The sequence below is a fragment of the Ceratotherium simum genome, chromosome 11 (genome assembly GCF_057802395.1).
Source record: "Ceratotherium simum simum isolate JZ-2026a chromosome 11, ASM5780239v1, whole genome shotgun sequence".
Classification (NCBI taxonomy): Eukaryota; Metazoa; Chordata; class Mammalia; order Perissodactyla; family Rhinocerotidae; genus Ceratotherium; species Ceratotherium simum.
The window spans coordinates 12,218,522-12,241,129 of NC_141910.1; the positions used below are offsets into that span (position 1 = coordinate 12,218,522).

At 38.8% G+C, this 22,608-nt stretch overlaps 1 protein-coding gene across 3 annotated transcripts in view; it reads left to right on the top strand.

The window, feature by feature from the left end:
• M1AP (meiosis 1 associated protein) overlaps positions 1-22,608 on the top strand; it is an 83,711-nt gene that overhangs the window by 40,936 nt on the left and 20,167 nt on the right. For 2 of the 3 annotated variants that reach the window (XM_087436526.1, XM_014792713.2), the window contains exon 4: positions 19,384-19,557. The exons of the other annotated variant lie outside the window; for it this stretch is intronic. In XM_087436526.1, coding sequence (XP_087292652.1) covers positions 19,384-19,557 — 174 coding nt within the window. The remainder of the gene's footprint in view (positions 1-19,383; positions 19,558-22,608) is intronic. 3 annotated transcript variants of the gene reach the window in all.

Here is a 22,608-nt window from a genome sequence, read left to right on the forward strand (position 1 = left end):
CAGGTGAGGCAATCCTAGTTCCCCAGGCCACCAGTCGGAGTCCTTCCCAGTGGATTCTCAAACTGAATCTGTGAGAGAGAAGCTCTTTTTCTTTCTCTTTGGCCATGGACAGATTGGACATGGACTATGTCCTTTTCTCCCTTCAGAGACTGTACACAGAAAGAACTTACTGTATCTCTAATGGCGCAGAGCTCTGAGTACTCTGAGGCCACCTGATGCCTTTATTTAGAATAGTTAGTGGCTAGAGCTGTACAGAAGAGCTTTTCTACCTGTGCCACTGCTGATGATTCTTCCAGTAACTTCCTATTTGCTTATAAAGAATGCATCACCCCATAAATTGCTTGTAATTACTCTTTGTCGGTTAAGTGTATGTATGGTTCAGAGCTTGAAATCTTCTCTTTGTCTGTACTTTCCTCATAATTAATTTCTTTATTCCATTAATGTTTTGTTTCATCTTGGTGTCTTTATCAAGAGATTAACGACAGCAACTTCTCTCATTCTCAGAAGGATGAGTGCTTCAGAATTAGGTTGCCTGAGTCTAAATCCCAGTTCTATCACTTACTAGCTATGCAAAAGTACCTTTGGGCAAGGTACTTAGCCTGTCTGAGCCTTAGTTATTAATTCTTGCCCCATGCAATAATTGTGGGGATTAAATGAGCTCATGTATGTTAATCACTTAGTACATAATAAATGCCCAGTAAAAATTAGCTATTCTTATTATTAATATTTTTGAAAAATTTTTATATGAATGGTTTAATATTTCTGAGCTTTGTTTTTAATAGCCAGGTCCCAAGTGGACTGCAAATTAGGTGAGTATAAGACTATGTCTTGTACTTCTTTGTATCACCAACAGATATCATTCTGCCCGGCACGTAGTAGATTCTCAATAAATGTTTCTTGAATAAATAAATGAGTGATTGGAAAAAAAAACCAAATGATCTGGGAGAGGTGGTTGTCACCCACCCTGACATCAACTCAAGTAGTTGAGGACATATCCCAAATACCCGTAGCTTCCTTTCGTGGCCCATGAATATCATGAATTGATTCAAACACTTCTTGACTCTGTTTATAACTTTATTAACTCTGGTAACCATGATCATCAATTAAATAAAAATGTCTATACTCTACTTTTCGAAGAAAGAAGCAGGTTACAAGGAAATGTTGATATTGCAGATCAGTTTAAAAAGTAACTATGAGAATATGTCCTTTGATTGGTCTAAATTCTGCCTTCTTGAGTGCAGCCCTGCACAGTGAGAACTAATCATTACAAAGATAACTTGGAGACTGCAAGATCCAGAATTGTTGAAGAAAAAAAGGAACTTAGAAATTAAGAAAGTAGACTCACATTTTTGAAAGTTCTTTAACAAGATCTAAAATGAAAAGATTAACTTTAAATTACATTCATATCAATTAAGGTTTTCTATAAATTTTCAGCCTGTATAGCCTATTATATGTTTTCTTTCAGTTGTATAAATGGTACTTCCTTTTTTCTGTTCCTGCTTGGTCTAACTTCTTCATTTTTTCTTTATTTTAAAATTAGCTGAAAGATTCTGCCTACCTCTCTTTTTGGCAGCTGTTGTCTGCCAAATGTTTAAACAAATTTAAACATTACAGAAGCATGATATAGACAGTTCAAAATGACCCAAAATTCTACCCTCTAGAGATAACCACCATCAGCAGTGTAGACACATTCTACTGAATTGCTTTCCTTACACGTATATGGACATGAACATAGATATAACATTATTATTGTTATTGATATTATCTACTTTTACAAAAATGGAACTATACAATACCCACTGCTCTGCATTTTTATTTTTTTTCATTTAGACATTTATCCAATAATTTTTTCCATATTGGCACATAGAGATCTAACTCATTCCTTTTTTTGTTTTGTCTTTTGGTTTTTTGGTTTTTTGTGAGGAAGATAAGCCCTAAACTAACATCCATGCCAATCCTCCTCTTTTTTTGCTGAGAAGGACTGGCCCTGGGCTAACATCCGTGCCCATCTTCCTCCACTTTATATGGGAGGGACACTGCCACAAGATGGACTGACAAGTGGTGCATCGGTGCGCGCCCGGGATCCGAACCCAGGTTGCCAGCAGCAGAGCGCGTGCACTTAACCGCTATGCCACGGGGCAGGCCCCCCTAATCCATTCCTTTTAATAGCTATTCTATTATATAAGTATTATATATTATAATATTATATATTATAATAGTAAGCTATTCTAGTATATAAATTCATCACCATTTATTTAAGCATCCAATTGGATTTTTACATTTTACTGAAGAACTGTGTGACCTTGAACAAGTTACTTAAACTCTTTATTCCACAATTTTCTGATTCATAAACTAGGGCTAATAATAGTAGCTACCTCATAGGGCTTTTATGAGGATTAAATACAACTTGCATATAAAGCACTTAGAACAGTGCCTGACACATGTGAACAGTAAATAAATGTTATCTGTTGATATTAATAGTAGTAGTAGTACATTTTTATATATGCATTTTTACTGAGAAAATTTCAGGCTGTAATGATTTTTTTATTGAAAAGAAGATATTACCATAAAATATTTTTTAAATTTATAATCATTCATAATCCCACTACCTCATCACACTGATTTTTGCACATTGCCTCTGAGTCCAAAATTATGTTTAGTTTACATAGTTATAATTCATCTATGTGATTTTTTGTTTTCATGTAACATAATATTATAAACCCTTTTCCATAGTTTTTGTAGCCTCTCTTTTCTGTTTTTTATCCATTTCGTTCTTCTTTTGCTCTTAAAAGAGGACTAGGAAGTGTTGGTCTATGAAATAGAGATATGAAAAGGTATACCTCTCACAGGGGAAGCTGGATGCTTTCTTTCTGTTTATATGCCCTCTTTACATATAAGCCAACCCTACACCTTAGAGCGTAGCCCTAATGCTGGATCTTGATCGTAAATTTAGGATCTAGGAGAACCAGCCAATTCCAGCAACCAAAGTTAACCCATCAATGGAGGGAATAATGCTGGTGGCTTTTTTCATTTTTAAATAAGTTCTGAGCCTCAATGTAAAGATATGTAAACTAAAAGCCACAGTCTCTTAACATACTCTACTATTTTTTTGTAGATCATAATAACAGCAATATTTTATGAACACTTACTGTCCAAATACTTACTATTCTAAATAGTTTCCACATATTATCTTATCTAATCTTCATGTATCTAGATGCAGAAACTAAGGCATAGTTTCTTGTCCAAATTAACTTTCAAGGTTTCTCAGTAAAGAACTAGAACAGGGATTCAAATTTAAGCAGTCTGGCTCCAAAGCTCACATGCTTGACCGTTCTTTATACTGCCTCCATTGAAAAGAGCAATACAGATAATCAGCAATTCAAAAGTTGGTTCTTTGTAAAAACTGTCAAACAGAGAATCCTCTGGTGAGACCAATGAAGGGAAAAAAAGAAAGAAGGCACAAGAAACTATCTTAGGGTTGGGAAAAGGGAACATAACTGCAGATAGAACTATGAATTCAAACAGACAAAAATAGACACATTTCTAAAAAGATACCAAATTTGACTCACAAATAAAAAATCTGAATGGTTTTCATAATATACCAGTCCTAAATGGTTTTACAGTCAAATTCTATCAAACTTTCAAGGAACAAATCACTCTAATCTTATACAAACTCTTCCAGAGGTAAAGAAAACCACCCCCCAAGACATAGTAGAAAACCAGACAAGGATAATGTAAGAAAAGAAAATTGCAGGCCAATCCACTCATGAAAATAGATAAAACAATCTTAAATAATCCAGTCTTATTTAAAAAGAGAATACAGTACTGACCAAGTTGGATTTATCCCAGAAATGCAAGGTGATTTAGCATTAGAAATGTATAAATATAATCTACCACATCAACAGATTAAAAGGTAAAATTATGTTATCCCTTTTTTTTTTTAAGCTTCAGTGCACGGTTGTATATCCTAGTTGTTTAGTTTTAATTCTGTATGTGAGCCATCTGGTTCCACGACCGGGAAACGAACCCAGGCTGCAGCAGTAAGAGTGCCGAAGCTTAACAACTAGGCCACCAGGCCTGGCTCTAAATCATGTTATCTTAATAGATACAGATACAGGAAAACATGATAAAATTAACATCCACTCGTTATTTAAGAGAAAAATCTTAGTAAACTAGGAACATAAAATAACTCCCTTAACTTGGCAAAGTGTATCTACCAAAAATCTACAATAAATACAATTCTTACTGTGGAAATGTTAGAAAGGCTGCCTTCAAAATTCAGGAATAAGACATGGATGCCCCATCACTACTTTGATTCAACATGGTTGTCCTAATCTGGTAAGATAAGAAAAAAAGTAAAGCGTATGAAGATTGGAAAGAAAGAAATAAAACTATCATTTTTTAAACTTATTTGATTGGCTACATCAATAACCAAAAAGAGTCTATGGAAAAATTATTCCAGTTAATAAGAGTTTAACAAAGGGGCTGGATATAAGATCAATATACAAAAATCAATAGCATTTCTATAATTAGAAACAAACTCTTAGAAAATTCAGTTTTAAAGAAATCCTTTTTACAATAATAAAAAAGTAAAGCATTTAGAAATAAATCTTAACAAAAGATGCATAGAATATTTATTGAGAAATGTTTAAAACTTTATTGATGCACCTTAAGGAAGATATCATTAAGTGGAGCATGTTAATGGATAGAAATATTCGATATCCTAAGGATTCAGTTGTCCCCAAATTGATCTATCAATGCAATTACAATCAAAATCCTATCAGAGCTTTTTGATGAACTTGACAAGCTGATCCTAATATATATATTAGAGGCTATATGTGCCTTCTTTATATTATTTATATATATATTCTTTATATTCTATGTATTCTTAATATATATTAAAGCTAAAGTTTTGCCTTAGCAGATAATAAGATGATTATAAGACTATTCTAATTAAGATAGTATTGTATTGACACAGGAATAGACAAATTATCTGGTCTAAAACAAATTAGAGAGCAACAGACAGCCACATTATATTGAAAGTTGATATGTGGCTGAACTGACATGGCAGAGCAGTGGGAAAATGATGGATCTAGTCATTAAATCATACTGAAACTATATATTTTTCCCATGTGAGGAAAAATGAAACTTGATTCCTATCATACACCATTTATAATAATATTTTAGATGGATTAAAGACTTAAATATGACAGGTAAAACTTTAAAGTTTTTATAAGAAAATATAGGAGAAAAATTTTATGACCAGAGGTAAAGAGGAGGAGGAAAGTTTTCCTAAATGAGACACAAATTTCACTAACCATAAAATAAAAGATTGATAAGTATGACTACTTCAAAACTAAGAATTTCTATTCATTAAAAGACACCATGAAGAAAGTGATAAGACAAATCATAATTATATTTCAAACTCATATGACCAATGAAAAGTTGGTATCCAGAATAAAGAATGCCTGAAACTCAGTTTTTAAAAAAAAGACAGGCCAGTTTTGAAATGAGCAAAAGATGTGAATAGGCATTTCACAGAGGAAGAAATCTCGGTGGCAAACAAACATAACAAAAATTCTCACCCTCATTAGTAATTGGGGAAATACAAATTAAAACAATGACATACCATTTTGTGCCCATTGGTTTGCAAAAAATTGTCTCACTATAATGTTGACAATAGAAACTCTTATACACTGATAGAAAGAATGTAAATTGGTATGCAACTTGTCATTTTGTTGTAGGGTAACATTCACAATACCCTGTAATCCAGCAATTCCATTCCTAGGAGAAGGTCTTCATAAAAACTTTTACAAATGTGCACCTAAAGACATGTAGAATAATGTGAATGTTGACATTATTCAAAAAGCCAAAAATTAGAAACCATTCAAATGTCCACTGAATGAGGCATGAATAAATATTATAAGGTATATTCACAAAGTGGAATATCATACAGTTATGAAAGTGAATGAACCACAGCTACATAGAACAATGTGGATGAATCTTCTCAATATTGAGAAAAAAGCAGATAACCAAAGATATATACAATATGATACCTCTTTATAAAGCTCAAGCAAAACTAAAATAATAAAGTGCTTAAAATAATAAAACTACTTTTAAAAGGAATGGAATGATAAAAAAAAGAATTCAGTTTGGCACGGTTTCCCTTGGAGAAGATCAGGGAAAAGCATACAGATATCTCAGTAGTATTGATAGTATTTATGATGTTCTACATCTGAAGTTGAATAAAGGATTCATGAGTATTCATTGTGCTATTATGCTTCATAGCTTACATGTGTTGCATGTATTCATTTGCACATAATAAAAATTTTATAATAGCTTTCTAAAGAATGGCTAAGTAATAAATATGCCAAAACTAAAATGTTCACTGTGATCAATGCACTTTGGCATCCAGAGGGCACCTGTCCAGGTTGACAGCAGTCTGCACGAGTTGGCTATGTAAGTCATTCAGCTGGTTACAAATCATCCTAATGATGCTGTCAACTAGCCTACATGTCTCAGCCTCATACACAAGGATATCAGGTTCCCTTTCTAAGTGCTCACAAACCATCTGTTTAATATTTCCTCCTAGACTTGGCCAGGGATCGATGTTAAGCTCTTTTGGAAAGGTATTTTATCCATATGGGTTCTCAGGAAACACCAAATGTTAACAACTCAAACATAGAAGATAAAGATTCATTGCTTCCTAAAGGAGTCCAGAAACAAAAAAACCCCTCCTCTATGCTTCAGGCTTCAGTGCAATTGTCAGATTCAACATGTTGATTTTTCCCCTTTCAGTGTCTTAGAAAATAGACCAGAAAAGCAGCTGTTCATTGAGTTTATCTTTGATAACTGCATTAAAGTTATTTCCCTGTGGTGTTAAGACTAAATTAGAACCACTGTTATATTTATTACCTAAAGATTTTTAATAGAGACATTTCTTTATTTCATTAATGGAAGCCATGGTTTCAGAAAAATGGCAACTCTTCTCTTTTTAAAAATTGAGTTCAAGAATTTTTTTTAGAGTTCAACAGAAAATCTAAAGTTATTTGAAAATTGGGATTTTTTAAAAATTTTCTTCACCAACTTTATTGAGGAATAATCTATATACTGTAAGTTACATCCATTCAAAGTGTACCATTCAAACAGTTTGGACAGTTGTATGTGCCCACAAATCATCACCACAATCAAGATACAGAATATTTCCATCATCTGCACAAGATTCCTTTTGCCCTTTACACTCCATCCCTCTCTTGGTCCCCAGCATATACTACTGACCTGTTTTTTGTTTGCAGATTAGTTTGCATTTTATATAAATGGAATCATACAGTATACACTTCTTTTATGTCTGACTTTTTTCAATCAGATTTTGAGACTCATCCATGCTGTTTATATCAGAAGTTAGTTTCTTTTTACTGCCGAGTAGTATTATATTGTATGAATATGCTACATTTTGTTTAACCATTCAACCGTTAGTGGACATTTTGGTTGTTTGTTTCCTGTTTTTGACTGTTGTGACTAAAGCTGCTACAAATATCCTTACACAAATGTTTGTGTGGACATATGTTTTTATTTCTCTTGGGTCTTACTGTGTTTATGGTTCATCTTTTCCCATCCATTTACTTTCAACCCATTTGTGTCTTTATACTTAAAGTGTACCTCTTATAGACAGTATATATTTGGGTCTTGCTTTTTATCCATTCTTCTAATCTCTGCCTTTTATTTGGAGTGTATAGTCCATTAACATTTACTATAAGTATTGATATGGTTGAATTTAGGTCTACCATTTTATTTTTTGTTTGTCCTCTCTGGTTTCTGTTCATCTTTTCCCTGCTCTCCCACTTTCTTTTAGATTATTAAATATTTTTATTATTCTATTTTAATTTATCTATTGTCATTTAGCTATATTTCCTCATATTACTTTTCAGTGGCTTCTCTAGGGATTACGTTATATATCCCATGGTAAATCTTGTCAAATTGTTCCACAGTTCCCTAAGGCTCTGTGGTTTTTTGTTTGTGTGTTTGTTTTGTTTTGTCCAAATTTTTTTCTTTCTCTTCTTCAGATTAGATGATCTCTATTGATCTATCTTAAATTCAGTGACTCTCATCTCTCATCTCCATTCTGCTATTAAGCCCATGTGGTGAATTTTTTTGTTCAGATATTATATTTTTCAGTTCTAACATTTCCATTTGGTTCTTTTTTATATCTTCTATTTCTCTGTTGATATTTCCTATCTTTTCATTCATTATGAACATATTTTCCATTCCTCATTGAGCATAATTATAATTATGCTGCTTTAAAGTCCTTGTCTGATAAATCTAACATCTTTGTCATCTTGAGGTTTGCCTCTATTGATTGTATTTTCCTTTGAGTGGGTCACATTTTCTGACTCTTTGTATGCCAAAAATATTTGAATTGTATTTTGTGAATGTTATGTTACAGAGACTCTGGATTCTATTATATTACTCTGAAAAGTGTTTGTTTTGGCAGACAGTTAACTTTGTTAGACTCAAACTGCAACCTGTTATGGCCTGCAGTGGACCCCTCACCCAAATCTCAGTTCTGCTCTTTAAGCCTAAACTATGGGTTGCTTTCAGTTTGTCCTACCTAGGGTCAGCTAGGTGCCTGGACTGAGTTTAAATACATAATTTAGGGTCTCTGGCTCTGGCTCTCTCCTTTCCTGGATTTCTTCCTCACTCTCTGGAGGCTCTGGTTGCCCCAGGCTCCTTCCCCTGGTAATGCCAGTGAAAGACAGAGGCCTTTCTGCTGTGACTGAGGCCACCCTCAGTCAGGGCAAAGGTGCAAAAAAATGAGGCACTCATTCCTTGCTGGTCACTTACTCCAAGTTTCAACTCCTCTCCATCTACCTGTGTTCAGTCTCCAGAGGCCTCTGGTAGTTGGTTTTTTAAATATATTATCCAGAGTTTGTAGCCGTCATTTACAGAAAGATTTATTTGTTAGATACTGGAACTTAACCAGACTGGAAGACCCTTATTCACTCTTGATCAGTTTGGTTCTCTCTTTTTACCTCCTCTTCTATCTTCTATTCAGGTCAATAAGCTCAAGCTCTCCATCATTTCTCTCTCTGTCTTTAGGAGATATGATTTAAAGGAAGTTCTTCTGATTAAATCCCAACTCTTCTCTCCTCCTCTTCTCTTCCCCTCATCCTCTAACACTCAGAGACACACACACCCCTGCTTTACTTGACAAATGACTTGTGTTGCTCCCACCCAACCTTGGGACAACCTGGCCACTTCTCTATCTTAAATCAGCCCCATCATATGCCTAGCACTAGAGTACTAGTTAGCACAGTACAAAGATTGATAGGGGCCAGAATAGAAACAAGTACAGATACAAATTTAGCATTGGATAAAGGTGGCATCTCAAATCACTAGGGCAAAGATGGACTTGTTGAAAAAGGTGCTGGGACAACTAGGTAACCATCTAGAAAATATTCCAAATGGACCAGAACCTAAATGTAAAGAATGATATTTAAAAAGTAGTAAAACAAAACATTGACGAATTCTTTATAATCTCAGCATAGGGAAAGGTTTTCTACCTATGACTCAAAATCCACATACAATAAAGAAAATATTGATTGATTTAATTAACTACATAAAAATAAAAATCTTAAGCATGGCAAAAAAGCACCATAAACAAAGTCAAAACACAACTGAAAAAGTGGGAAAAAGTATTTGCAATTTTTATCTCAGGGGAGAAAAAACGGCTAATATTTCTCTCTTTTTTTTTTTATGTGAGGAGATCAGCCCTGTGCTAACATCTGCCAATCCTCCCCCTTTTTTTTGCTGAGGAAGACTGGCCCTGAGCTAACATCTGTGCCCACCTTCCTCCAAGGCTAATATTTCTAACATATAAAGAACACTTAAAATTTGAGGGAAAAAAAGACCAAAACCCTATAAAAAAATGAACAAAAGACATGAACAGATAATTCAAGAAATATTTTAAATATTCCTTAAACATATGAAAATGTGATCAACTTTATTCATAATTAGAGAAATAAAAATTAAGACTACACCAACATACCACTTCTCACCTGTTAGATATGCAAAAGTGAAAAAGTATGACAACACATTCTGTTGGTGAGGCTACACTTCCACACGTTTCTGGTAGAATGCACAATGGTCCAACTCTTTGGGAGGGGAATTTGGCAATATCAAATTAGACTACATACACGTTTACTTTTCTTTTTTTTTTTTGCTGGGAAAGATTCACTCTGAGCTAACATCTGTTGCCAATCTTCCTCTCTTTTTTTTTTCTCCCCAAAGCCCCAGTACATAGTTGTATATTTTAGTTGTGAGGTCTTCTAGTTCTTCTATGTGAGCCGCTGCCGCAGCTTGGCTACTGACAGACGTAGTAGACCCAGGAACCGAACCCAGGCAGCCAAAGTGGAGTGCACCAAACTTTAACCACTAGGCCATTAGGGCTGGCTCTATACGTGTTTACTTTTGACTCACCATTCCCATTTCTAGGAATCCAATACCCTGAAGATACACCTCCAACAATATAGAAATGCAAACACATATACAGAATCACAAAGTTGTTACACAGTCTATCTAGATTTTTTTTGTTATTTAGGACATGTTTTAGGACTTTCTTTCATTCCAGTAGCTTTCTTAAACTTTTCCTTACTCTACCTAGCTCCCCAGTAAGTCATATTCTTTCTTGGTTCCTCCTCCTTTTGTTTTCACCTCAGAGTAGATCTTTCACTCAGTTCCCTTGGGCATTAAGGAGGCAAAGCTCCTTGGTCTAGTTCTCAGGGCCATACCAATAGATTTATTGCCTTCCTAGCCCCACTTCCTCTTCACTCAAACCTCCTAAATAACTCATTTCTCTGCTCCCCTCCCCTGCCTGTAAAAATACTTTTTCCTAATCAGCTTTTCAAATTTACATTAAATGCTTTTTTGTTTACAGAATATGTAAATTAGTTTGTGCAGAAAAAGAATACTTTTTAAATACCTTCTAATTTAGTGCATCCCAAGTCAAACTATGCTTTAGACTTTGGTATAGCTCAATCGGTAGCGATCAACCTCTTTTGCACGTGAGTTGCATTTTTTTTCCAATAAAATGAAAATAGAGCTATTGAGATCCACAGAAAAAATATATTGTCTTACAACTTGGATCATATACTTTATTGAAGAGAAAAATGTCACCAAAAAAAGAAAGAAAGAAGTGGCACTGGCTTTTAGTGACTAAAGTGTTCACGATGTAGACAGTGGGGAGGCAGCTTTCTAGTCTGCCATCCCTTGTAGTTGCATGATGCTTTAAAGACTACAAAGTCCTTTCAAGTCTCATCATTTTATACTCAAATGAACCCTAAGTCTAGGTATTATTGTCATTCCCATTTTGCAGATGGAGAAATTGAGCTTAGAGAGATGAAGTGACTAGTCTAAGGTCACAGACAAAGTAAGCAGCAGGCTGGCTAGAATTAGTTTTTTCTGTGCAGTGCAGCATTTACTGATTTCCTGTCGTATGCCAGACACTGTGCTAGTGCACAAGGTTTCAGAGGTGGATAAGGTGCTAATCTCGTGCCCACAGGCATACACACACCCTTCCCTAACCAAGACCCTCCTTTCCTGCATCTGCAAGATCTGCTTTCTGCTCGGGCTGGCCCAGGACAAGGCAAGTCATGCAACTCAAAGCAGGATCGGCTGGCAGGGAATACTGTCAGCTTCTGTCACCCAGGATTGCTCCCATGGTTCCAGAAGTGTAGGGACGCAGTGCAGCTTCTCCCATAGGGCAGTCCCCACCTCCAGTCACAGGCTTCTGCCCCCTTAGAAACACACAGGCTTGAGAAAAAGAGATTCTAAAAATATTACTCTCCCAGCCAAAGTAATTACTCTGGAAATATTTTCTTTCCTAATTCATCTGCTTACTAAGGTCTGAAATATTACATTTGAAATTAGGTTAGGACCTGTCCCAGAGCTAGAGGGGCCTATCGTTCCCTAGTTTGTCACTAATGATGTAAAGCATCCGTTGTGAATCACTAGTATTTCATTTTTTGGTTAACAGTGGAGACTTTTTTTAGCCCACCTTAGGCTGCACCAGCTTGACCGTCTACCATAGAACTCCTTGGGTAGCTGACTAGGGCTGAGAAAGAGGCATGTACACTACAAGCTGCAGGGTCTCTGCGGGAACTCTGCTCGTGGGACTCCCAGATTCCTCTTCTTTCCTTCCACCACTGCCCACTACCACCACAGAACAGGAGAGCATGTGTGGGAGGGCTGAGCTGAGACATGTGGGCATCCCACACAAGCTAAGAGTTTGGCACACCAGCAAACAAGTATTTTTAAAATACAAATTCAACTATTGTTTAGGAGCCAAGAGCTGCAAAGAGAAAGAGAAAGGAAAGGAGTGCTGGCTCTGCTGTTCCCCCATCTTGTACACCTCCCTAAGCAGAACCTAAACCTTGCAGTAATGGAACCCACCCTTCTTAGAAGCAAGAGTAGTGACTACCTGTTGTTACAGGAGTGTGTTCCTTTGGGGTTCTCACCCTTCACCCAGCAGCTTATCAGCTAGTCCTCACTTCTTCCCTTATTCTTCTTCAGCCTTCTTGCCATTCCTCCAACATACCAAGCTTATTCCCACTTCAAGATCTTTGAGGGGCCGGCCCCGTGGCTTAGCGGTTAAGTGCGCGCACTCCGCTACTGGCAGCCTAGGTTCGGACCCCGGGCGCGCACCAATGCACCACTTCTCCGGCCATGCTGAGGCCGCGTCCCACATACAGCAACTAGAAGGATGTGCAGCTATGACATACAACTATCTACTGGGGCTTTGGGGGAAAAAAAAAGGAGGAGGATTGGCAATAGATGTTAGCTCAGAGCCGGTCTTGCTCAGCAAAAAAGAGGAAGATTAGCATGGATGTTAGCTCAGGGCTGATCTTCCTCACCAAAAAAAAAAAAAAAAAAATATCTTTGAACTTCCTGATCCCTCTGTAAGAAACAATCTTCCCACAAAAGTTTTCATGACTCACTCCTTCACTTCATTCAAGTCTCTCCTCAACTATCACCTTCTTAAAGAATACCTCTCTAGCCAGCCAAGCTGAAAGTTCACACACACACACACACACACACACACACCCACCCTTATCCTGCTTTATTTTTCTTCACAGTATCTATCATTATCTGTAATTGTTTTCTGTATTAATTGTTTGTATATTGTCTGTTCTCCCACTAGAATGTAAGCAACGAAAGCAAAGAATTTGTCCCTTTCATTGTTGACACCAATCAGTGCCTGGCTCATGGAAGGCACTAAATAAATAATTATTTGAATGACAAATCGAAAGAATGAATGAATGAATAAGTGAATGAATGAATGAATGACAACAGTACTCTTCCTGAGAAGACTTCTGGGAAATAAATTTTCTCTACCTCATTACAGTTCTAGTGATGCTTTAACCTCTCTTGTAGATTGGGCCCCAGCAAGATGGCTACCACCAAGTCAGTCCTGCACTCACTCCTCTGCAGATCCCACACTGCCATAACCACCACTATCCCAGCCACCTCCTTTCAAAGGGCTTCTCCTTGTCCCCAGGGTCCAAGCATCACCTCACAAATGAGGCAAATGAGCCCAGAAAGACAAGCTGGACTGCCCCCAACGTTGTGAGATTATCCTCATGTCGTTGTTGATTTAAAGACAGTAGTTGAATGACTCTGCATAGTTGTTCCTGAGCAAACTTTGTGCACTCTGATTACTTACCCTATTTGTTAACATTCTGTAGCTACTCCTGTATTCAGATAGTAGACAGCACTGATTGTAAACTGAGCCTACTACAATTCTGTGGTTTCTATAGTGGTTCCTGACCTTTGTGGGGTCACAGCGCTCTTTTGAGAGTCAGATAAGCTAAGGGCCTGTCCAGCTCCTCCACCTGCCTGGAATACACCTACACACATACAGATGAAATTGTATACAATTTCAGGGGGTCCCCAGAACCCCTGAAGCCCATCCGTGATGCCCAAGGACAGGCCATATGAGGGTCATTCGGAAAAGAACAGGTCTGGCCTATAGGTCAAGGACTTTGTGGGACTGGGGAGGATGTGCAGGACTGGGCAGGAGCACCATTTTCCTGGGCCTCTACTTTAGACATTCTAAGTCAAGAGAGAAATACAGCCATCATATGTGTATGTATGTGTGTTAAAGTGTTAAATTCTCCCGTTTTAAACTCATTTCCACTTTGTAACCCTGCTTTAGGATTGACGTCTGAGAAGGACTGCTTTAGGCATTACCTTATTTTCAATCACTTGGCTTTCTTAGTTTTTCCCATTATTGTGGCCCTTCCAGAAAAGCTTAAAAAGAATTCAGTGAAGGATGTCACTGCTTGTGGCCACAGGGGGGCAGGGTAAGTCCAAAAACTGAATGTGAATGCTGACTGCAGCCTAGGCTGCAGCGAACCAGGCCTTCCTCCCATGTCAAAACCCCCAGCTCTGAGCCGCACCCTCCCTCCAGTACCCTTTCTATTTCGTACTCTTAACGGAACCCATCTCATTCAGTGTCCAGTAACCAGTGCCGTGCTCGCCAGTCAGTGTGAAGCTGCTCTTGAACATCGGAGAAGTGAGAAGTCCCCTCCTCATCACCCAGGTTTAGCACCTTTAGTTGTGTTTGTGAGGAACACAGTACGAGGTGTTGGTGTTCTTAGCTATGTCTATGTTGATAGTGGGGAGAAAGCATTCTCCCAGGTAAGTGATGGGAAAAAAAGGTTAAAAACAGGAGAGCACATTCTTGTCCTCTAAGAGCAAATCATTTTGTTGATGAGAGAAAAGGAAGAAAATACCATTTGTTGGGGGCTGGCCTGGTGGCATAGTGGTTAAGTTCAGGTGCTCCACTTCGTCGGCCCGGGGTTCACAGGTTTGGATCCTGGGTGCGGACCTACCCACGGCTTATCAAGCCATGCTGTGGCAGGTGTCCCACATATAAAGTAGAGGAAGATGGGCATGGGATGTTAGCCCAGGGCCAATCTTCCTCACACACACACACAAAAAAAAGAAGAGGATCAGCAACAGATTAGATCAGGGCTAATGTTCCTCACCAAAAAAAAAAAGAAAATGCCATCTGTTGGACTTAGTGCATGTCATTCATAGATAATCATATCATTTCTTACTCCTCACTATAACTATGAAATAGGTTGTACTGTCCCCACTCAGCCCAAAGTCACCCAGCTGAAAACTTTCAAGTCATGATTCAAACTCCGATCTTTCCACTCACTACATCCCACCACCTTTCATAAACTCATAGAAGAGAAGAACACCTTTCAGAAGAAACAAATTAACAATTGTAATTAGTATTGCCCAAATGGAGCCCACAGATACCCCAGGGGTGCTGATTAAAGCCAAATAAGGGAGGATATAATTAAGCATAACTTCCTGGGCAAAGTCAGTTCTGAGCTAAATTCTGGGGGAGGGGCAGGCCAGGGATTGACAGAGTAATAAAAGCACTAAGGAAGGAAGGAAGTCATGTGGCAAAGAGACTAACTTAGATGAAGCAGAAGAGTTACAGGAAAAGCTAATGAGAGCTGAGGAGGAGGGAACAATTGTTTAACTCAGCAGGCCTTTGCTAAGCTTCAGCTCTATGCAGGCTACTGAGCTAGGGGATGGGGGATGGGACTATGGGATCGCAACAGGTAGAGATGGGGAGGAATCTTAGGAGCCATCACAGGAGAAGGGAAGGGTGGAGTATTTGAGGAATAATGAGTAGTACTCAGTGGTACAGGGTGAGTGAGGGGAATAAAGAAGATGACAGCAGGAAGGCAGTATGTGCTCTTTAGCAAAGGAGGGATCTGATGAAGCCATGTTTTAGAAAAATTAACTGGTGGTAGTATGTAAGAAGTACTGGAGGGGAAGGAACAGAGTTTGATGGGACAGCTAAGAGGCTACTGCCATGATCCAGGCACAAGGAAATGAATGCCTGGACCAGTGACAGAGAAAATGGAAAAGAAATTCTCCCTCTAGAGTGTTCTGGTTTTACATATTAGTCTTTAGCTTGGATAATCTGATTCTTCCTGAGAGGCTGCTCACTCTTTCTGAGCCTGCAAAATTGAGGACTCAAACCTGAAGCACAGCGTCTCTATGGAGACTACGTGAGAACTTTCTCAAAGGAAGAAGCTCTGCTCTGTGGCTCTCCCAAGAACCTGTAGGTTAAGAGGTTGGAAAGAACTTCAGGAACGTTGATGAGGTATCTGCAGGGAAGACTGGCATTTTCCTGCATGGAGGTGCCGTGTTTCAGGCTTGCTTCTTCAGCTTTGCAGGATCAGAAAGTGGATTTTGTCAGCACCCTCTCAGAGATAGACTCACCCTATCAAGCTCAAGACCAAAGTATAAGCCAGAATATTTTAGAGGGAGAACGATAACTACCATAATCACCAAGAAGAGCAGAGACTTGACAAACACATCCTGCCATTGGCACACATCACTGAGCCAGCAGGCCCTCTCCTCTGAGCCATGCTCAGATGGGCACTGCCAGGGGGTGCCCCTATTGCTGCCCTTCTCTGTCCTCCATTTCTGGCCACCCTCTCCCCTTCTAATGGACACATTCATTCTTTGGATAAGCCAGTACCATCCACAGGCTCCAGCTAAATCTCGCTCTGGTCAGGAAGCCATTCACCCTTCTTAACGTAACTATTTTTCATCGACCTCACCACTCTGTGTTGATTTTATAGTGTAACTATCTGAAAAAATCCTTATTTTTCTTATGTCCAGGTTCTTGATGGGAGATAACTTGGCTATTGTCCCCATATACTGCCCATGGGAGAAGTTTCTAATCTTCTGCCCTTTTCTTGGGGAGAAAAAAAGAAATACTTTTTTCTTTTCTTCAAAATTCTGTTGTTTAGGGCCGGCCCCGTGGCTTAGCGGTTAAGTGCGCGCGCTCCACTACTGACAGTCCGGGTTCGGATCTGGGCGCGCACCGACACACGGCTCCTCCAGCCATGCTGAGGCCACGTCCCACATGCAGCAACTAGAAGGATGTGCAACTATGACATACAACTATCTACTGGGGCTTTGGGGAAAAAAAGGAGGAGGATTGGCAATAGATGTTAGCTCAGAGCCGGTCTTCCTCAGCAAAAAGAGGAGGATTAGCATGGATGTTAGCTCAGGGCTGATCTTCCTCACAAAAAAAAAAGATAAAAAAAAAAATTCTGTTGTTTGAACTCTAAACAATATTATCCTCTCTACTTTCCGAGATCCTTTGCTTAATTCCATTTCTTTAGTTCTGCCTCCTTATGCTTTAATAACTGTTTTGCCTCCCTGAAGAGAAGCTGTTCAGTCATTTCCGTACTTGTTATTTAAGTTGAAGGCCTGGCTCAGAAAAATTAAATTACCTCTTGTTTTGCCTGTGACAAAATAAGATTCACACTATTGAAAAGAATGTTTCCCTTTGCTTATGAGGAACGTTTCTTTGACAATGACTTCATGTTTGTCATTGTAGTACCCTAAAACATTATGGGGCAGATGAGAGTGTAAGGCGGAGTTGTCAAGAATAATGTTCTTTTTATTTTTATTTTTTTTCTGAGGAAGATTCACCCTGAGCTAACATCTGTTGCCAATCTTCCTCTTTTTTTTTTTCTTTTTTTTTTTTTTTTTTTTTTTGCTTGAAGAAGATTAGCCCAGAGCTAACATCTGTGCCGGTCCTCCTCTATTTTGTATGTGGGCCACCACCACAGCATGGCGGACGAGTAGTGTAGGTCCACACCTGGGATCGGAACCTGTGAACCCAGGCTGCCGAAGCCCCTTAACCACTAGACCATGAACTGGGCCCGTAATGTTCTTTTTATAACTGCAATAAATTTTCTTTTCGGAAAAAAAGAAGAAGAATGTTGCTTTATAAACTCCTTAAGGGCAAAGAGTATCATCATATGTCTTTGTACCTGTATGGTATGTCATCGTCTATGTAGCACATAATAAATATTACTGCCTGATGGAATGAATGAAATAACTAATTAACTAATGAATCCTCATAACTATTCACGGAAGACAGTAGAATTTTAAACATACTGGTCAAAGAGAAATGCATTTGGTGCTCCTTTTCAGGCACAGAATAAGTCGTTAAATATGACGTGAAGTCATCCAAATCTCACCACACCTCCCCTGTGTGGGTACCAACACGTTGGACTGAAGCCCTTTGTTCCCTGTGGAGAGTCTGCTACCTCTGCAGACTTGTCCTCAGGAATGTCGTTCTAGAAATAAACCAGCCTTCTCCCTGGAGTTCATGAGTCATACACAGAAGTTAATTCATTGGAGCAACTGGCTTTTCTGAGGCCCTTTGTAAAAGTATTTCAGAGAATCCCTCATGGCTAGGGGAAAAAAGTCGGGATTCCAGCTCATGCCTCATTTCCCCTCTCTGTGCTTCCTCTACCACCTTATATTTGGCTCTTATTGACCAGCTTTACCTGCAGACCCAGACCCCAATTCTTGAGCTAGTGTTGCCTGAAGCAGGATGTAGACCCGCAAAGCCTCATTACCCCACCTACCCAGCTCCATTCATTCGGAGTTGGAATCAAATCACATTCCACCAGCCCATCCTTGTCTTCTTGGCTGCTAATCACACTTGTGAGATACAGCATGCCAATGACAAACTTGTATGATATGTGTCAGAAGGTGGAGCCCAGGAGTTCATCGTTTTTTTTGCTTTTAGTCTTTTTAAAATTTATTTTTTATAACAGAAGTAATAATTGAATATATTTTCGCTGTGAAACAACATAAAGCTGAAGTCCCCCTTGTTAACTAAGTATTTAACTTGCACTGCTGTATTATTTTTTTGCTGTTTTTGTATTCTAGAATGTTTTTTAAATACAAGTAATACATGATTACAATAAAATCCAAACAGTATAAAAGTGTGAATAATAAAAAGGGAATGTATTTCAGAACTCCACCCCATTTCCACTCCTGTCCACTGTTCACAGCTTGGTGGTAGACTTCCTGACCTTTGTGAAATGCATTTACATACGTATGTATGTACTTAGGCCAATAGTTTTATTTTCGTATAAATGGACTCATACTATACATCTGTTCTACAACTTTCTTTATTCACTTACTATCTCCTGGCTTTCCGTGTCAGTACATTTAGCTTTACTTTGTTTGTTAACCGCTGCATAATACTCCATAGTTTGAGTATGCCATAATTTATTTAAACATTCCCCATTGATGAGCATTTGAATTGCTTCCTCTCTGGGGTTTTGATTATGTGTTATTACAACAATGCTATACTAAACATCTTCACATATGTCTCTTTGTGTACTATGCAAGAATGTCTCTAGGCTAGATATCTACAGGTAGAATTGATGTCAAAAAATGGGTGCATTTAAAATTTTATATTTTTCAAAATTTACAGTTAAAGAACTAAATAGTTTAACACTATTTCCCTTTCTTCTGCAGAGAGTTCTATCCTGGGAACTGACATTGACCTTCAGACTATAGACAATGATATTGTCAGCATGGAGATTTTCTTCAAAGCCTGGCTACATAATAGTGGAACAGACCAAGAATATATCCATCTTCTTCTTCCTTCACGGGCTTTCAGCAACATTTCCAGAGCCAGAGATAATCCAAGTACACCCCCCCCAAAAGACATATTATTTGGGCCATGATTAGCCTAGTCTAGGATTAGAACTCTAGATTGGTAAGGCATCAGAATACAAGCTGTCCAGTGTAAGCATGAAGAGTGAGAAAAGAATTTCTAAAAAAGTGACCACAGTTAGAAAACTGAACATAATTAAGCCCAGACAGCAAAGGACAGTTAGTTTAGGGGCAAAGATTTAGGCATCTCAATTATAGGGCAACAGCTATACTACATAAGAGCATAATGAATCATATATTTTTCTCAAGTTTTTCATTTTTAATGTGGTAGATATTATTGACATTATAATTTGAGGCATGCCGGTACCCCATCAGTGTCAACAGGGCCTGTGAGTAGAGGAAAAGAACCAAGACTACATCAAAATTAAATAGAGGTCTTCTGGTAAGGAGACACCATATTGCAGGGAACTAAAGCAACTCCAGAGGCAGGCCCCAGAGGGGACAACTAGTGGCCCAAGACCACGTTCACAAAGCATATTCTGGAAATTATGAAGACCGAGAGATCAATCCAGAGTTCTGGGCATGCCAACAAGGTCCTAGAGGTTGTTCTGGCTGGCAGTGATACAGTAGTCCCCCCTTATCCACGGGGAATATGTTCCAAGACCCCAAATGGATGCCTGAAACCAAAGATAGTACCAAACTTTATATATACTATGTTTTTTCGTATACGTACATACCTATGATAAAGCTTAATTTATAAATTAGCACAGTAAGAGATTAACAACAATAACTTTTCTCTGACATATCCGAATTGCCAGCATCACTGCTCTTGTGCTTTGGGGCTGTTAAGTAAAATAAGAGTTACTTGAACACAAGCACTGTGATACCACAGTAGTCAATCAGATAACTGAGACAGCTACTAAGAGACTAAAGGGTGGGTAGCATATACAGTGTGGGTATACTGGACAAAGGGATGATTCACATCCCGGGCAGGATGGAGCAGGGTGGAGAGAGATTTGATCACACTACTCAAAATGGTGGGCAGTTTAAAACTTATGAATTGTTTGCTTCTGGAACTTTTTTTTTTTTGAGGAAGATCAGCCCTGAGCTAACATCCATGCCAATCCTCCTCTTTTTGCTGAGGAAGACTGGCCCTGAGCTAACATCTATTGCCAATCCTTCTCCTTTTTTTCCCTTTTTCTCCCCAAAGCCCCAGTAGATAGTTGTATGTCATAGTTGCACATCCTTCTAGTTGCTGTATGTGGGACACTGCCTCAGCTTGGCCGGACAAGTGGTACGGCAGTGCATGCCGGGGGTCTGAACCCAGGCCGCCAGTAGGGGAGCATACGCACTTAACCGCTAAGCCACGGCACTGGCCCCCTGGAATTTTTCATTTGATATTTTCAGACCAAGGTTGACCAGGGGTAACTGAAACTGTAGAAAGCAAAACCACGAATAAGAGGGGACTACTGTACTTCATTCTAGGTCCCACTAGATAGTAGGGATAAGGCCATTTCTAGTCTCCATCGTCTCTGAAGGTTGGCTCAGGACCCAGGGTAGCAGGGCTTGCAAATGGGCCCATCAGTATAGTCAGCCACACTGAGCTTGGAAAAACTGACTCCTTACGGCCCGGCTCCAAAGGGAAAGGACAAGGGTGTGTCTTCCACTTTAGGGATGGGAGTTCAATGAGAGAAATGGGTACAGACTCCCAACCCCAAAGGGGAAGACACATCTTGGTCCTTTATTTCTGGGGATATTCAGGTCTTTATCCATCCCCTACACACACCCCCTATTTCAACCTAAGGCCTGGGATGCCTTTGACAACTTACTTTGATTTTAATCTGTCTTTCCTTTGTGTGTAAAATCTTCTTTCCAGGACATCCTTTCCACCCCTTTTGTCCAAGGCTGATAATACCAATGGCTCCCTGTCCGACCCTCTGGAATTCATTTCTTTTCTATTTTCCCCTAAGCATTATGTTAACTCTTTTCCTTGCATTATCCCATTTCATCTTCACACAATATCATGAGACAGGTAATGTTACCATATGTCACTGGCTCTAAGATGCTATCAATTATAAGATACACCATTATCTTATGTACCACTAAGAAAGAAAAACACTGCCAGTTAAATATGACACAATGCTTTCTTATCACTTAGAAATATTATTTTATCCTTACTGAGAGAGTTGTTTTAGGTTAGAATAGTAAGTAAAGTTTAAGAGTATCTGCCTGGCCAATGGCAATTGTAAGACACATCTAGAGATATTAGTACGTGAAAAAAAAATGTGTCTTAGAATCAATTAAATACAATATGGTCCCTGTTTTACAGATGAGAAAACTGAGACTTAGAGAAATTAAACATTTTCCCAGGGCTGAAAGAAAATTAATAGCAGAACCAGAATTTGAAGCCAGACAACTCCAGAGCCTGCTCTTAACCCTTAGGATTAGAAATCCATATTTTGTACATTTGACTACTCTCAGCTCAGAAGACATTCATCAAACCCAGATCTATCTGCTTTCAGAACCCTTACCTACTACACAACCTGCCTCATGCTGGGTAATTCTGAACAAAGAGGATAGAGATTCACTTCTCTTATTAGGAAGGCTGGGGGGCTCAAAAGCCAGGAACTTGCAACCAGCCTTTCTTCCACTATTGCACAGCACTTGCCCATGGTACTGTCAAGAATTTCTCTGCTTTGCCCTCCCTCTTTCCATGGCTTTCAGCACCAAGGTCAGAGCCGTAATGTTTCGCTCTACCTGTAACAATTTTTCAGAAGTCCACAGGTCTTCAGGGTGCATGGAGGAACTTAGATCTAGACTCCTCAGCTCTTCTGCTGGGGAGGACTTCACTGGAATCCAGATGCTCAGACACAGTTAGAATGAGGTCTGGGGAAAGCAGGCCCCTCTGGGGTAAGTATGACCCACCTGAGAGTTTATACAACCACAATAAAGACCATACTGCAGTTATCCATTGTTTAAAAAGCTGATGCATTGCCGCACATGTGGATTTCTGGAAATGTGGCTCACTACAAAAAATGAAACAAAACAAACGAAACCCCTGAGCTCTCCTACTGTAGAATCTTC